The sequence below is a fragment of the Culex pipiens genome, chromosome 1 (assembly GCF_016801865.2).
Source record: "Culex pipiens pallens isolate TS chromosome 1, TS_CPP_V2, whole genome shotgun sequence".
In the NCBI taxonomy this organism is placed as follows: Eukaryota; Metazoa; Arthropoda; class Insecta; order Diptera; family Culicidae; genus Culex; species Culex pipiens.
In genome coordinates, this window is record NC_068937.1 from 62,847,200 (window position 1) to 62,864,820 (window position 17,621).

Genomic DNA, 17,621 nt, shown 5'->3' on the forward strand with positions numbered 1-17,621 from the left:
GCTTAAATATATATCTCATCATCTTGAACCTATGATAAACGAAATTTTTTCATTGAATCATCATTGGAATCAACCCTTGATTTTTTTTCTTATCATATATTTTGTTTGTGTTCAGCTTGTTAGGCAGGTACAAATGTTATTGCAAGTTTTTGAAATCACATATTGCTCGAAGTAATTTTCAACAAACTTTTCATACGAAAGGGCTTTGTAGAAAATATATTCCAGATAAGGTACAAACACACATCTTGAAACTATCTTGCTATAACTTTTATTTCAGAATTGAATTTATATGCTTATTTTCGCTTGAAACCAGTACAAAAACTTGATTTGGTAATTTTTGGTACAACAATATTTCAGTGGATTCATTTGGCCAGCAAATAGGTAATTGAAATATTAGTAAAAGCCATAACATCACGCTATATCCATGCCAAAAAAGGACATGACATTCGGCCATTTTCCTGGCACTCACGAAACCACGTGCGATTTCCCCTTTTGAGATACCAACACGTGCGTTTGTTGACACTCAATCCACCAATCGGAGCGTTTGTTGTAATACCGAGCGCCAGCTGATTTTGACAGTTTGGCCGGCCTTGCCAGTATTGATTTTTCCACTTCCATCGACGCAGCCTTAAACTTCACGTCGTTGTAGTTCTACATCGTTGGAAAATTACTTTAAGTGGTGTAAGTTTACGGGGTTTCGCGCTAAATGTGGTGTAAAAGAGAGCTTTAGCATGGAACTGCTCGATTCGGATAGATTTGGTGAAAGTTTCCACGATATTTTCGTGCAAAATCTTGCAAACAGGTAAGCGAGCTAATGGAAGACGAAAGTCCTTTGTGATATTTCTTGAAGGAATAGTTGGAGTTAAACTAGATTAAGAATCTCGCTAATATTCTTAAATCTGTTTGATTTGTTCCAGGAAAGTAAAAGATGACAAAATAAAACGGAAAGACCATACGAATAAGGTAAATTACCAAAAAACACAAATTTGCGTAACATCATTGAAGATTTCTGAAATGGCAGCCATTTTTCTTTTCGAGTAACTCGCGTCACTCACGTCACTCATTTTTGGTCACTCTTTTCTTTAAATTAGGGGATGGAAAATAAGGGGTGGTTGAGTTCGTTGAACTGTTTCATCGATTGTTTACATTACGTATTTTTAGCTCGACTGTTTACGTTTTCTTTGCTCGATTGTTTACGTTTTCGTCTCTGATGCCGGTATTTTTTATTGATTTAGAGTAAAGCAGATATTACACGTTCTTTTCAGGATGGAGAGCTGCTATCTCCGTGGATCGAGATCACACCGAATGCATCCAAGTTCGCGGTCTACAATGCGATTCGCTCGATTGTATTGGAGGTGGAGACGAAAAATTCAAAATTTGCTTCTACCGGAGGACCGTTGGGTAAACCGAACAAACCGCTCTGCTATCATCAAAATGGCTCCGGAAATGACAATGAGCAAAACTGCTTATCGTGCAAGGAAAAATCCAAAGATCTGAACTCGTTCAAGGACGCGGATATTCCGGAATTTGATTTCGAAGAGAACTTTGATAACGATGAATCGGTCCCGTGCAATGTTCCCAAGGTAAAGAGAGTTAATGTTTAGTTATGAAAGTTGCTAACATTTGTATTCTTTCAGATTGTCGGCGCTGGTTTGGAGAGTTTGTTCGAAATCATATCAGAAACCCGGACTGAACATCCAAGGATTTGTACAAAGGCATTAAAATCACTGTATGATATTATTCAAGGTCAAGATCCCGAAAGCTTTCGTAATGAACCTGAAAAGCTATTCGGTTCGCTGTATGATATTTTGCTGGAGCTGGCCACTATGCATAACCAACCGCCTCCAAACATGGGTTTGCCCCAAAAGGACACCAATTGGTCATCAATTAGTTGCTCAACCCTTTTAGCTCTGTGCACCGTGCATGTAAGTAGTAAAGACCACGCAAAGAATAATTGATTAACACTTGTTTATCGCTGCAGGGAGACACTGGCAAGATTCTGAAAGCAGTTACATCAATTTTGATGTCACCGAAGATACTTTCCGGGCAGATGATTCAGCTACCACAAAGCATAATTAAACTGCAACGTAGCGTCCATTCTGTAGCGCTGGGTAAATTAAGCATTCCAGATTACTATACGTATGGAATCTCTCAGAATAGCTTGATAGATTATGTGAGTTGTTATGAACTATAAGTGATCGAAGCTAATGGAATTTTCTTTTCAGTTCAATATAAAAGATTACATGTTTGTCGAGAAAGTTTTCTCACCAAACTGTATCACCTCTGATGGTAAATTTATCTACATACTGATATCAAAATCGCTGGTTAAAATAGGTTCCGGATTCAACGGAACCGTGCCCGGCTTCATATATGGAATTGCTAAAGATTTCGGTAAAGAACGTAACGAATGGATCGGGTATTGCAACAACAAACTGTTCTACAAGAAACTTTCGAAGCGTACCATGGACAGTCTACTCGTGGTAGATACCGAAACGCTGCAGATAACAGGTTCAATGCAAACGCAAGCTTCTGTATCTATGAAAGATGGAAATAACTGTTTGCTGTTTTCGGACGGAGAATCCATCTGCAGTATTTGTACCACATCTGGCAGCGTAAGTCCTGTCTTATTCAGAGTTTCAACCGCTCAAAAAATGTGTTCTATTGCAGGATAATCTTCTTGTCAAGCAACTATATTCGAAGAACTCGTTCGCGTTTGATCTCAACTTAAAATTAGCCAAAAATGGTTTCTACACCTTAGGATATTCCTTGTTCGAAGAGGAGATTCTCAGTGAGAACCAGCTTAAGAAAATTCAAAGCACAAGCAATGGATTTATTCCGACGCTTCCCAACGAGGTCAATCTCAACGGCATATCCTGCGGAAAAGAGTTTGGACTTGTCGTGGGTAGCAACGGCAAGGTGTATTACTACGGCAAAGGAAGCAGTCTTGGGTTGAAGGCCGTTGGGAAGAATCCCAGCTTGAAGCTTAACGAGATCGTCATTTCTAAAGCAACTAATTTTACCCAAGTTTTTGTCGGTCACGATGGCATTCATGCACTGCTGCTGAACGAAGATGGAACGGTTTTCTTCGCCGGAACGGCTCGCAGGGGAGAAGATGGCGAGCAGTCCAAGAATCGTCGCCAGCTGAAAGCGGTTAAGCCGAAAAAGATAAGTAAAATCGACGGATACTTTATCATGAACATCTCGTGCAACAATGGAACATCGGCGTTCGTTACCAAGGACGGAAAGCTGATCATGTTTGGGAAGGACACCAACTACTGTGACTCGTCCGGTATTGTAACCGGACTGAGCGATGCTCAGATCGTAAAGGTTGCACTCGGTAAGGCGCATTGTGTCGCATTGGACGCCAAAGGACAGCTGTACACGTTTGGGTTAAACAACAAGGGTCAATGCGGACGGAAATTCACCAAGGATCGTAGCGAGGATACTTTTGATCCCAAACCTGCAACAAAGGCGTCATTCAAACCGATGTGCTCAATCGACGAACACAACATTGTTGATGGCAAGTGTAGGGTGAGTTTGAAGAGTTATTCTAGATTTCGTTGATTTTAAATCTCATTGAAACCATTCTAGATCTGCAACGTTTGCCGTGAATGTACCGGCTACAACACGGCATGTGTTTCCACCAAGAAAACATTCGTCAACGAGCGAGTTCCGGGAATGCCATGCTCTTGCGGTCACGGCAGTGCTGGATGCTCTAAATGTGGAAGTTGCAGCGCGTGCGTTGCTTCGCAGGAGAATGGCTCTCTTTCGATTGGTTGGTTCAATTAAGCATTACCTTTGTAGCATTTATTGACATTATTGTGTTTCTAGAAAACAACTCTGAAGCTCAAACAATCCTTGAAAAGGCCAAAGATGCGCTTCACAAAAAGTACGACAACTTGCGGCACGCGGATGAGGCTAACCAGTTTTCCGATCCGGACACGCCCCGTGTGGTGCCGGTTCCTCCGCAGCGGGTAGAACTACCCACAAAGAGTCCCATCGTGCAGATCAGCTGTGGGCTTCATCATACCGTCGTGCTAACGCTCTCCGGTGAGGTGTTCACCTTCGGCAGTAATCAGTACGGTCAGCTTGGAACCGGTGACCTACAGCCAATTTCCGGAGCACATTTGGTAAAGATCCCGCACATGGTCAGCCAGGTCGCTGCCGGAAGCAATCACACCGTAATTTTGACGACTAAGGGCATCGTTTACACTTTTGGAAACTATCAAAAAGGTCAGTTGGGCAGACTTCCGGGAGAAACTAACCTTGTGGCGGGACAGGAACCGTATGGTATATCGTCCAACAATATGGCAAATCGGATGGATCAATCGAATGATAAGGGAAGCGTCGCAGATATCCTGATGCAGCGGCAGAAATTCCTGTGGAATTGTTCTCCTGGAGCCGTGACGTAAGTCGACCAAGACGCTGTGGTTTGAATTGATCCTTATACTTTTTTATTTCTGTTTCCAGCGGTATCGGTCCCTCCACGGGCAAGAAGGCATCGTGGATCGGGGCCAGCGGCGACCAGACGTTCATCAAGGTCGACGAATCGCTCGTGAACGCGTCGATGCTGTCCAAGTTTAGCGTGGTGGCAGATAAAAACACCATCCTGTTGATCCCGAATAGCAACTATCAGTTCAACTGCATCGCCATCAATCGGCGCAACGGAAACTGCAAAGCTCACAACGAGAACCAGTTTGACTTCAAAACCATCGTCAACAGGGTCGACGAGGGTGGTTTGAACGCTGCCCGAAAGCGTCCGAAAGTACAGCAGCCGGCGCAGCTTCCTGGTGCGGAAGCGTTGCTGGAGAACCAGCCAGAGGCGTTGGCTTTGTCGGAGATGGATATTGGTTACGAATCCAAGTATGGCGCGGCGGATGCTAGCAAGCATCCCACCGTTAGCTTGGCGTTTGCCGTTGATCCGTGCTTCAATATTTTGTGGGGGTTTGATAGCGTGTCCAAAACAATGATGTTCTTCAATGTGATTGCGTCGGAAATTTCACCAAGCGCAGAGGTATTGTATTGATTTCTAACTTGACAGAACTTTTCAAGACATGTTTTATTCTTCCAGCACGCAAAGGACTTGGTCGCCCTGCTGACGCCGGAAATTGCATTACCGACTCATGAAGACGCTGAAGTCACCCGGTACCAAGCATCGCTGAACATTTTAGCAACGCTGGATATTTTGACGACCAACCAGAAAATGCTGTAAGTTTTTGTCACTTCAATAGACATCGTAATGTCGACTGAGACAATACTAATTGTACGTTTCAGCAAAACCTGCTTCCTGCCCTCGGACGTGAGTCTCAAAGTGAACCTGGACGGCAAGGACAACTGCGAATACAACACCGTGTGTCGTTTCGAGAACTTTGGCGGAGGATGGGGCTACTCGAGCTACAGCGTTGAGGCCGTACGCTTCATGTGCGATGCTGACGTTATCATTGGTGAGATTTAGATTTTATTAGCAATGCTAACTCGGAGGCTCAGCCTATGTCGGTTAAATTTTAACAGTATCGAATGGAACTGCATTAGAATGAGTGAATCAACTGACTGCTGTCAAACGCACCAAATCATATAGTTGGAGATCGACCACAATTTGACGAGTGATTGTTTACGTTTGTATGCTATTCCGATTTTTAAGCGAATGCCATGGCACACTTTTTTGTAATGTTGGTACCACTGCGTGATTTTGACATTTTGGGCGTGCACGTAACGTAACGTCAACAGAATCCTGTATTGCAGCGATTCTCAACCTTCTTCTAGGATAGTACCCCCTGCCATGTAAATCAAGTAGGCCCGGTACCCCCGTTGAGAATCGCTGCTGTATTGTATTGTTCTCCACAAGCAGCACACTCAGTTATCATCAAACCAGTACAAGTTTTATATCGGATCTTTTCAGGAAGTGATGGACATTATGGGTTGCTGTTTTAGTCGAGTTTCCCTAAGTAGTCTAACTTTAAAAGGGAAACTGGACAGAAATGGCTGGAAACAATGTTTTTAGCTTAGCAAATAGTCAGGTCTTTCAGGTCTCGCTTCCTTTTTCTAAGTAAGTTCAGCATCAACACTTCCCGTGCTCCTAATCCTTATTCCTGCCCCGGTGAATGGTGGAGATGGGAGTTGCCGGCAATGGATGCCTTTCATGGTGCTTTCTGTCCTGTTCGAGTAGAATTGGTTTTAATTCCCTTTAATCAATTTCTAAGCAACCTGGGCTGGACAATCATCACATATACATGACGAAATCCAGTCTGCATCCCGCTAAGATCACCATCGCCATGCGAATGCAAATGCCAATAGTCAGGTCTTTCTGGACACCTGGAGTCGGAGTCAGAATCGAAAAATCTTGAATAGACTTAGTCAGATTCTTTCAATGGTTACATATTTAGCATCAACTGTTTTTTTTTCAGCCGGTTTCGGTATGTACGGAGGTCGCGGAGAGTACACGTGCAAGCTAAAGCTGTTTGATCTGGGTTACGATGGTGGAACCAACGAAAAGGATGGCGTTCTGATATCCGAAGTCGAAGAAGTGCCCTTCGAGTGTCCTTCAAAGTGTAAATTCAACATCACTCTACCAAGTCCGGTGACGATCAGCGCAGAACGGTGGTACCTGGTTCTGGCCAAGATCTCCGGCCCATCGTCCGACTGTGGCTCGTCGGGGCAGTCTTCGGTCACGACGTCCGACAATGTCGCGTTCCACTTCAAGACGTCGAAGAAGGCGAACAACGGCACGAACGTCAGCTCGGGACAGATTCCGTCCATTTTGTACCGGGTCATATCGCAAAACAGCAAGGCCGTGTTTCCGACGGTTTTGAGCGAGCCCGTTTGCAAGCTGACGAAAAAGTTTGCCAACACGCTCACGAAAGATTGCTTCGAGAGCTTGGTCATGCTGCTGAACTGGTCGTGGAGTTCGTTCAAAATATCGACCACCGATCTGCTGGAGACTGTAAGTTTCAATGCTCAAGACGCATGAGTTTAATATAATCGTTTTATTTTTTTTAGCGCAAGGCGAACCAAAATGCGATTTCGCTCAATAGACTCGTTTACATTTGCAAGGCAAGTTTGCGTCTACTGAGGAAGTATATAAACGAGATTTATCCGTACAAGGGATTCAACAATAGTGAAAAACCAAACAACAAAGTTAAAACACTTGGCCCACGGCAAGACTCTAAGCAGGACAAGTCACCGAAAAGTAAAGTCTACGAAGTGAACGGACTCATCTCGTCGGTGGAGAGCAAAACCGACTTGCTCAAGGTGAACGATATCAACATTATGGAGATCAACACGCCAATGTCCAACAAGAAGATTGCATCCGAGAGCATCCAGCTGGCGGAATGTATCGGCGATGTTCGAGCGCTGCTGACGCAGATACTTTGTGATGAACTGCCATATCAGTCCGGAAACGATATCTGTACAATGATTCTGGACGTGCTGGACGAATGTCACAAAACGTTTGTTAGCTGCTTCAACGCGTTCTATCCTACTTCATTCCTCAAGTGGAACTGTATTTGCAACCTGTTGGCACAAATAGACAAGGGGATTCTACACTCCCGCTTGCTCAGCGGTGTGCTGGCAGGACTGTGTGATCCAAACATCAATCTGCGGTCGACGTTCTCGATGCTGTCGCCCAACGTGGAGTACAAATCGCTCACGAGTCCTAGCGATAACTTGGGCTTTCCGATGCTGGTGAGTTCGGAAAACTACCAGTACCCGATCCTGGTGGAGCAGATGCTCTACCGTACGCAGAAGGAGAAAACAATCACCTGCAACTCGTGGACTTTTAAAGACGTGCTAAGCCGCTTGCTTGACATCATCTCCAAACCGATACGATTGAAGATTGAGAACATTTACAACAATCAAAGTACGGACATTTACAACGGTGATGGGATGAAGCAACGCTTGAACAACAATTTGATAACCAACTCGTGCCGGTTGCTGTCGAAAATGTTGGCTGAGATTATCTACCAAAATTGTACCATTGATGTAAGTTGTTCGCTCTATACAAGTTGTAACATTTTGTCTAATATTTACCACTCTTCAGAATGAAACGGCGATCGTCCCTTCGAACATTCTCCATTCCAGCGGAAATCGTTTTGCAAAGGTCGATGTAAGCAAAACCTGGAACACGGGTAATTTCGGGCCGGACGCAATTGCGTTCACCGTTGATCGTCCGGGAATTTCCATTGCGGGAGCTTGTGTAAGACGGACCTGGCATTTTGTTTTTGTGAGTTGTATTGATTATTGTTTCAAATTTTAGGTTTATTCCGGATCCGGTAGCTACGAATACCAACTGGAACTGCTGTACGATGTATGAGTCACTTCAAGTTAGGATTTGTAATTTTGTTATTAATTTACCTTGATATTTCAGAGTATGGAGTCGAAAAGCCAGCTTCAGCACAAGTGGGAAGTGATCGAGTCCGTCGTGGGTGCTTACGAGCAAAGCATGGTGAAAAACTTTATGACGGAGATCAAGTTCGATCGTGCCGTCAACATCAAGGAGAACGTACGATACGCGCTGCGACTGTGCTCTCAGGGAGCTCGAACGTGTTCTGGCGATGGAGGCTTTGCGGCCATTCGTGGACCGTGTGGAGCAACGTTCAAGTTTTATCCGTGCGATCTCAGCTTCAACGGGACGACTCCGGCTCGCGGACAGATTCCTAGCATCCTGTACTACAGTATTCCGTCCATTAACGATAGCTATTCGGGAAAGTGCAGCAAGGAATCCCACGCGCGGGATATCGCTTTGCACATCTCTACTGATGTAACCTCCCGGTGCAAGGATCTGTTGATTCACGCAAGAAACGCAATTGCATTTTCGTCGACTTCAAGCGATAAGAGCTCCAATTCTTCGCACAACACACATACCATCGACTCGGAGCATAACATAACGCCCATCGAGGAGCATTTAGACATTGCTTGGATCAACAACTCGGACATTGCGAACGTCAACAACGTGACAAGCGCCAATTTTGATCATAACAATACATCAACCGCTAAGGACATTACGAAACGCATAGAAAACTTTTCAAAAGGTATCATCGAAACGCTAAAGTTTGACAAAAAGTCACGCAACTCAATTGACTTTGATATCGAGATTGAAATTGGTGCCGAGGAGATCACGCCGAATGATTACATAGACGATCGAAACAACAAGTTGGACTCGATCTCGAATGGGAATTCTTCCGGAGTCGGAATGCATAGCAAAGCTGAAAACTTTTCAATATTGAACGACGCAGGAAGTGACGTGGAAGAGTTCAACCATCAGCTCAATCAAGAACGCATCATCCAACTCTTCTCCGCTGACGATTCGTGCCTATTTACAATGCTGCTACCCCTGACGTTTGCTCACATCGGACCGCTGGTCTGCAGCAATCTCAAAAGTTCCGTCGAAGTTCTGAGTCTCATTCGCGCCATCCTGCCGCATGTGTCTGCGCTAAATCAGATCAACAATTTCAAGCTGTACGACAAACCGGAACTCGAGACCTCACGCAAGACTGCTCCCGCAGACCAGAATGATCTGTGCACGACCAGCCACTACTACTGCATCGTCGAGAGTGAACATCCGTACAAGTCCAGCACGGTGGCAAACTACCGCGTAGAGTTCCCCGCGAATGTTCGCTGGATAACCATCGAGTTCGATCCGCAGTGTGGTACGGTCCAGCCGGAGGATTATGTCCACGTAAAGATACCGCAGTATTCCGAGCGAAGCTCGGAGCAGGCTTTCGTCAACGACAACCACGCTGCGTCGTCGGCATCGGCTTCTTGCCCACGAAAGAGCAAGGAGGTCAAGTTTGAAAGCAACTCGAAACCGTCCAATTGCAGCCAGAAGGATGAGCAAAGCGAGATAGATTGGACGATTATTAAGAAATTTAACACGTAAGTTGACCTAACGGGCAAAAGAAATTTGTGATTTTAGTGGTTATTGCTTTTGAAGGTCCTCAAACTGGAATAGCAACGCCATCGTGCTGCCTGGCAACAAGCTGGAGATTTCGCTGGAAACGGCTTCCACGTACGTGCGCGAGCACAAAGGCAACAAGTACGGCTTCAAGTGTCTGATCATCGGGTACGATAACAAAAACCAGATGAAGTATCCGAGTACGTCGTTGATACACCTCGAGTACGAACTGTCCTACCTAGGGGGCTTGTGCAGTGCAAACCTGCTGAAGAAGGATCTCATATTTTCTGGTGAGTTTTGTGAGCGAGTTTTATTTAACGTAATGACTCGATAATCTATCTAATAAAGATAAAGTTAATAATCTATCTATGTTAAATTTATAGATGACATAACGGAGAACATTGCCAACGTCGAAGAAACGCTGAACAAGCATACGGCTTTGCTGTCCAAAGGATTGATGGTGTCGGACACGGTGCTGACTATCGGAAATGCGCTGGAATCTAATCTACCAATTACGTAAGTACACTTTGACTAGAAATGATTTTTTTCTGCTGCGCCTTAGTTGTAAGAGGCATGATTTTCTTACATTCAATTTCTACTTGGGAACGATAACATACTTCGATGTACTAGCTTTAACTTTTAAGCACCTTAAATCACCCTGTTGATCGTCACGTGTTGACCAAAGGATAAATTAATGGTATTGTGTTGGTCATTAAACGGCACTAAACTAGCTTTTGCGAGATTTAGGCTTGAGTACGCTAGTTAAGCAAAACTAACACACCTTTTCTGTAACTTAAATCATAAATCCGTTTTTAACAGACCATGGTTCTCAATCTGCATTACGATCTGAGTCTCGCGATAGGTCCGTGGTTCCGGCATCACGACCTCCAACGCGCGTAGCTTCTTTCTCCTCTGCGCTAAGCAATACCACGAAACGATTGAGCAAATTAAAACTAGAGCAATTGCTCCCACTGTAACACCGATTATTAAATACAGCCAAAAATTATTCTCCAAACATTGCACCCGGCGAATGTCGTTGAATGATTTGAACTCGTTTCCAGCTCCGGAAGTGCTGAAGAAGATGTCGTTTGGATGGTTTTTGAACAGACTGGATTGTTCCAACGGGACCACGTCGTTGCAGGAGATGCCGTGAGCAATGTGCACTCCTTCTAGCTGCAGGTTAAAGTCGTCCGAAAAACGCAACGCGTTTGATTGATCTAACTGGCCTATTCGGTTGTTGGAAAATTGCAGCGCAGGTTTCTGTGAGTTTCTACTGAAATAGGAACTGTCCAGGGAAATTGCTACGAAAAGAGAGAAATTAAGAAAGGGAAACATTAAGTTTTGTCGTTGTTTCACCTATAAATGCTGCTTCGTTAATCTTGTTGAAATAATTTCCAGTTATTCGAACACTTTTTCTAATTTGCAAATTTAGAGATTCTCCATCCATTTTTTCAAACTCACTATTCTGGATTTGTAGGTGTGTCACGTCTGCAAATAAAAAAAACAACTTAATTATCTGTCTGGTCCTCAACCCACCGAACTTTTCTTACTTTTCATGGTGAACGCACTCGGCATCAGTTGATAAAGCGAGCAATTTCTTATATCGAACCGTTCCTGCACATCAATCTCGTAGAAACTTTGCGAAGAAATTGGCGCGATAAATTTACTGCCCTCAAGCAAAATGTTGTTCACGTTGAAGCGCTTGAACGCGTGGCGCTCTATTCGGTTGATGAACGTCTCCCCCATCCGGAGAGTTTCCAACCGGTCTCCGATGCTTGCCACGCTGAACGGCCGAAACACTCCGATTCGACATCGGACGAAGGCGATTTCGTGGATTGGTCCGCTGATTAGGTTCGACGGTAGTTCCTCGATGAGGTTCTTTAGAAGGTTAGAAGCAGATATAGTCAGTTTGGTAGTTAAACTCCCCAAATTTACTCACATTAATGAAACTGATTTTTAGCTGGGCTGCGGGATCATTTCGTGCAAAATTTAGCGCACCAGGTTCCATGATTAGGTTTTCTACGTTGATGATACTGAGTCGGGAAAGTCCGAATAGGCCCAAGAAAGTATCTGACTTTATCAGCAGCGATTTGCAATTAACCAGCTCGATTTCGGTTGTACTGCCGTCAAACCTGGGCACTATAAAGTCCTAAAACATCATATTGAATTATGAACATTTGGTTGTATCGAATGGTCAAAATAGTCAAATTATACTACCAATAAAACAACAAATTACAATATAACAAATGTAAATTCAAATGGCAGAGCGAGTTGTGGACATCCGTGGAAATACAATGTACCATCCCAGAGTACCAAAACTTCTTAGCATGGTGCTCCCAACAAATAATTGCCAAAAAACCAAAATCGCAGAGCGTATGCTGTTCCCACGCCACTTCCTCCCCTGTAGATTCAGAATTGTGATGTTGTTTAAACACTTCGAGCACAAACCCACTAAAACAAATCATCTATGTGGTAAACTTTACGCAGTAGGCCTGGCCGCTTACACGTCTGTGATGTTTCAATGCATTTCAATACAATGGCGCTCTACAAATGTTAATAAATGACAAGAAGAAGGCTATGCGTAATCTAAACTATATCTTTCTCCATTATCCCTTCACAAGATTGGCCGCGCTAGGGTTTGATAAGATTAGATAAGTTTAGATAAAAAACGAGAATGCAAATTGCGATTTCAAAACATTAACATTTTTGACAAAATTTAAATGTTATAAAATAAAATAAAATAAAATAAAGAAATGATAAATAAGAATCATATTTAAAAACATCATGTAATGTAACTGCTAAGTATGCTTTAACCCTCTACAACCCAACCCCGCCTCTAGACGGGCTTCGATTTAAAAAATCGCCAAAAATCCATTTTTCAACCAATTTTTGATCTTCAAGAAGCATTGGAAAGAGAAACTTTTAAAATTTTAGAAAATTTCAGGGAAGTTTGACTTGTTTTATGTGACTTTGCCAATGTTTTAAAAAATGTCATTTTTTTAGGGGTCAACTTTGGCTGTGTTTTTTACTAACATTTCCTATATTTTAAGTAAAAAGAAGTATGCAGTAATTTTTCTAGTGCCCCAGACTATGCCTCTACGCATTTATTTATAATTTAAATGATAATGGTTCCATTTTATAGCAGAAAATGTGAAAAACATGCAAAAAATTGAAAAAGTTACTGTAAAAACATGAAAAAATTAGATAGGCAAAATGTAATGATAGGAGGTGGTAGAGTAGGCCAAATACTATCAAAAACAAACATAAACTAAACAAGATGAATGCAAATTAAAATACTAAAAATGAAACAAGAAAAACATAAAACAAGAGAAGTAAAGTTTTTCGCTGAACAAAAGTTGCTCAAAATGACCTCCTAAACACGGGAAAAATAAAAATATTCGAAAAAAAATATGGGCAGTAGAGGGTTAAGGTAAATTTTGGGTTCCACATTTTTTTTGGCTTCTCTCAATTATAATTATTGGAATTTTTAATTTACACTTTCTGAATAAGAAGATTAGAGAAGAATTGGTTCATTCGAACTTGAACGTCGAGCATTGAACATCCAATGTTCAAAACAATTTAGAATTTTCCAAATGATTTTCTGATTAGTTTATGTAATTTTGCTTCGATATTTATAATTTCAAAATTTCCCGGGAGTCTCGACTAAATTTCCCGGGAATCGAGAGGAAAATTGTCGATTTCCCGGGATATTTTTTTCCCGGGAATTCCCGCTCGTCACCCTTTAATTGTTATTCAAAAAATGCTGAGATTGGCGTTGGATTAAAATCATCATCTTGACAATTTCAAATCTTTCGAAACAACTACTGTTCGTTTCAATATTTGGTTTGATTAGAAGTAAGGTAAACACAGCTGGTTACTACGTGAGTCATTTCTATATGGTTTGTGAAAATTAAGCGTCATTTTTAAAGAAAAATAGTCCTACGATGGAATAATTAAAAGAAAATTTCGCTTGCGAACTTTATTCACCCGCGAAAGAGAGAAGAGGCAAATCACGCAAAAGAAAATCGCTCCCGAAATTCTCCAAGAAAATCAATCTACTGATGGTGTTTTGTCAACTTCCTTGTCAGCCCCACTTAGAATTACTTATTTCGTTTTGTTTACACACATTGGCCATCTACAAAATGTGGTTGGTCATTTTTCGACGTGTGACATTTCACTTGCAAGTGTAGTAGTGAAAAAGATGTTCCGCTGAATAATCAAGATTAGGATTTTTTCTTTTGATGAACGTCTAATGATTTTCTTTTGATGATGATTATTCCATCGCTGCTTACGAATCATGTTTTCCTAAACTCTTTACCATTCACGTACTTCGTTCCGGTAGCCACAATCGCAGATTCTCTTCCCGAACCGTGGTGCCACATCGTGGACGCAATCCACCATCACTACCGCTCCGTGGGCATCCAAATTTCCGAATTCTTCTGCCGCGACATTCCGTCCACTCAACGCGAGATATGCCACAATTGTTCGAAGGAGCAAGAATTGCACGTGGACCACTTTGAATATCATCATTTTATCATTCTATGCTGGTTTTAGGCAATTTTGAACTGATCAAACATATTTGTCACAAGTTTAAACCGTTGCACAATTACTCAAGCAAAGAAAAGTCGAAACAGCCTGGCCAAATGTGGAGCTGATTACGGTTGATAGCGGACTGACTTACCTTCTCTCTAACGGGCACCCAACGAGTGTGTCACGACGGCGATAAATAGCGGCCAAAGATAACACATTGCCGATAACGCAGAAAATAAATATAAACAGACTTTTCGTTCAGTTCTGCTGCTGCTGTTCCCACTCGATATTGTGAATGAATTGAGCTTGTTATCGCAATGAGAGCCCTTTTGATGCTTAGCACTGTAATAGTATACTTTCTTTGTTGCCTTTGTTTTTTCGATGCCCGCTGCTACCAAAATAGTAAGAGTTCAGAAAGTTTTGGTGTGTGCCTTGCTTGCTGCAATTATCGTTCAAGTAATCATCACTAATTATTGATTGTAAAACGGAACACGTATCTCCAAGAAAGTTTTTCTATTTGTTTGTGTCAGAATCTCTTTGTGGTCAATTGCGACAGTTCCTCAATACATTTATTTTAACCTGAGTAATTCTCTAGAATTTCACAAGTGTTTTCGACCTTTATAATGTTGTACATATGTCTAATAGAGTGGTTCACGGATATATGAATAAGACAAAAGAGCAACCACAGAGTAAGACAGAGTTACCACTGCCATTTGATTTTTGGTTCCACTTTGTGGTACATCGCATCGGTACAGCAAACCTTATGAAGCCAAAAAATAAAATGACATTTCTTCGGACTGCTCGCTCTGTGTTACTCTGTGGAGCAACTTTCTATGAAATCGGCCATTCCATACAAGACTCCATACAGTCATCCCACATATTCGGAACACCCACAAATTCGGAACACTTTTGTGATAATTTGTCAATAGCATGCCAAATGCAGCTTTTCTCTCGACCCTACTTTTTTAGGATCTTTTTTTGGACATTTTCTTGCTATTTCACTAGTAAAAGTCGTACTTTTTGAACAAAAAACTTCATTTCAAGACTATTTTATCTTTAGCAGCAAACCACTGCGTTCAAATTGCCTGTTCCATGATTGTGGGATGTTATTGTGCCTCCCACAATTGTGGAACACCTGAATTTAACTGATATTTTCACAAAAAAAGGTATCAGACCATGGATAAAACATCACTAAGCTTGAGTTTCACTGGTTTCAGTGTGTGAAGTCATTATTTTGTTACAAATATGAACGAGAAAAGCTTTTAAATGAAGGTAAAAGCGAATCATTTAATTCAATTATCGATTTGCTATGATTTTTTGAACATTGGCCGATCTGTAAACTGTTCCGAATATGAGGGATGACTGTAAAATTTTAGCTGCTGTCCTTACAAAAATGGTACGTAAATATTCAAACAGCTGTAACTTTTGACTGAATTTTCTGATCAATTTGGTGTCTTCGGCAAAGTTGAATATTGCGCCCATTTAAAATGCTAGACTTGATTTAATTTTTTTCAAAATATTTTTTTCGAAAAGATCGGAAAATTTCAACATTGAAAAACGGACCATTAGTTGCTGAGATATCGACATTAGAAAATGGTGGGATGTTTGGGTGAGACTTAGAAAACTTCAATTTTCCTGTTTTTTTTTTATTTAAGCCGCTGAGGTCCAATCTTCAATGTTTCTTAGACAATTTTATAGCAAATTTTCTAAACTTTTTAAAAATAAATATTTTTGGAAATGGTCACTTTTGGTCACTATTTTTAAAAATCGAAAAACTGCAAATATTTCGCTAAAATCAAACTTTCGGTGGCTATATCTTGAAAACAGAGCCCTTTATCAAAAAATCTGTAAAGTACTTTTCGATTGGAAATTCAATTTTACATTAAAAAATTACGTCAAATTTGTTTTTGCATGAAATTTCGATTTTTTCCAAAAATCACAATCATATCAAAAAATTGTAACTCGGCGGCAGATTTTTTGACCATGTTTCTCTATAGCTCAAAAGTTGCGGGGTTTTGACCCCTAAAACATATAAAATAATCTCTAAAATCGAAAAATACGTATTTTGTGAAATTAAGTTTTTGTGAAAAAAATAGTTGGTTAAAAATCTGCAATTTTTTTCCGTGTACCTATTTTTTTCTCAATAGTCCTCAACAATACCTACAACTTTGCCGAAGACACCAAATTGATCAGAAAATTCACTCAAAAGTTACAGCTGTTTGAATATTTACGTACCATTTTTGTATGGACAGCAGCCAAAATTGTATGGAGACTTGTATGGGTGAACCAATGACACAAAATAGCTTCTTTGGTCATAAGGAAGGCCCCCACAAAGTTTGAGCCAAATAAAAAAATACAAATAAAATCCATCTCCGGTTTTGGTAGAGAATTGCTCAAAAGTGTTTAATTTCGAACGGAATTTTAAAGTACTATGACCACAGAGTCTAGCCGACGACGTCTAGCCTTAAAATTTCAGCTCATTTGGTTAAGGTTTAGTTGCTCCAGTTTTGATCTGAAGAAAGCATCGAACTTAAATTAATTTACTAAGAAGAATTGTAACTTTAACATCTTCTAGAGAAAGTTTCTCAAAACCCTATCAAATTGTCCCATTCTTAAGTTTCTTATAGGTAATCCGGAAAACAACTTTGTAGAACATAACAAAGCGCTAGGAATTGATCCCGAAAAAGGTACAGAATATTTTTTAAGAGTTTACTTTTCGGTAAAATTTCAAAACATGCTCGAAAAATTAACCTGTATCTTTTCGGGATCAATTGCTAGCACTTTGCGATGTTCTACAAAGTTGTTCCCCGGATCAAAACCTATAGAAAATCTCAAGAAGAGGAAATTTAACCGAGTTGAGGAAAACTTTATAGAAGAAGAGTTGAAAAGTGATAAATAAATCAAATTGATTTAAATTCCATTCTAACTTCAGATCAAAACTGGAGTAACTAAACATTAACCAAATGAGCTCAAATTTGCAGGCTAGCTTCTGGGACTATAGTGCTTGAACATTTTTTTTCATAAAATTATTTTTATTAGGTCCTTTTCGGTACTGGGACCTGGTTAGGACAGTGCTTGAACATTTCGGTTGATGCGTGCAAAATTTAACACTTTTGTCTTTTTCATTTTCGTGAACCGCACTAATGTCTGTGTCGGAAGAAGCCATTTTGTACCATTGGTTTTTTTCATAGATGTGGTCACG

General features: G+C 41.2%; 2 protein-coding genes across 4 annotated transcripts in view; one reads left to right on the plus strand and one right to left on the minus strand.

Moving 5' to 3' along the window:
• The first annotated feature begins 396 nt into the window (after positions 1-396).
• Positions 397-17,621, plus strand: part of LOC120418076 (E3 ubiquitin-protein ligase highwire-like) — a 76,294-nt gene continuing 59,069 nt past the window's right edge. For 2 of the 3 annotated variants that reach the window (XM_039580333.2, XM_052708341.1), the window contains exons 1-19: positions 398-802; positions 918-963; positions 1,266-1,583; positions 1,638-1,925; positions 1,982-2,173; positions 2,226-2,612; positions 2,668-3,531; positions 3,592-3,775; positions 3,832-4,408; positions 4,471-5,014; positions 5,072-5,208; positions 5,275-5,444; positions 6,405-6,940; positions 6,997-7,977; positions 8,036-8,191; positions 8,252-8,302; positions 8,363-9,870; positions 9,929-10,179; positions 10,273-10,405. In XM_039580333.2, the coding sequence (XP_039436267.2) occupies positions 732-802; positions 918-963; positions 1,266-1,583; positions 1,638-1,925; positions 1,982-2,173; positions 2,226-2,612; positions 2,668-3,531; positions 3,592-3,775; positions 3,832-4,408; positions 4,471-5,014; positions 5,072-5,208; positions 5,275-5,444; positions 6,405-6,940; positions 6,997-7,977; positions 8,036-8,191; positions 8,252-8,302; positions 8,363-9,870; positions 9,929-10,179; positions 10,273-10,405 (7,394 nt within the window). In that variant the 5' untranslated portion in view covers positions 398-731. Of the gene's footprint in view, positions 803-917; positions 964-1,265; positions 1,584-1,637; positions 1,926-1,981; positions 2,174-2,225; positions 2,613-2,667; positions 3,532-3,591; positions 3,776-3,831; positions 4,409-4,470; positions 5,015-5,071; positions 5,209-5,274; positions 5,445-6,404; positions 6,941-6,996; positions 7,978-8,035; positions 8,192-8,251; positions 8,303-8,362; positions 9,871-9,928; positions 10,180-10,272; positions 10,406-17,621 lie in introns of all 3 variants that reach the window. The other variant, XM_052708339.1, reaches the window with a different exon arrangement.
• Positions 10,412-14,564, minus strand: LOC120418078 (uncharacterized). The gene is made up of 5 exons (XM_039580335.2): positions 14,219-14,564; positions 11,829-12,038; positions 11,440-11,767; positions 11,246-11,377; positions 10,412-11,190 (listed from the first exon to the last, which is right to left on the minus strand). Exons 1-5 carry the CDS (start codon positions 14,417-14,419, stop codon positions 10,688-10,690), a joined length of 1,374 nt encoding a protein of 457 aa, XP_039436269.1. The 5' UTR covers positions 14,420-14,564; the 3' UTR covers positions 10,412-10,687.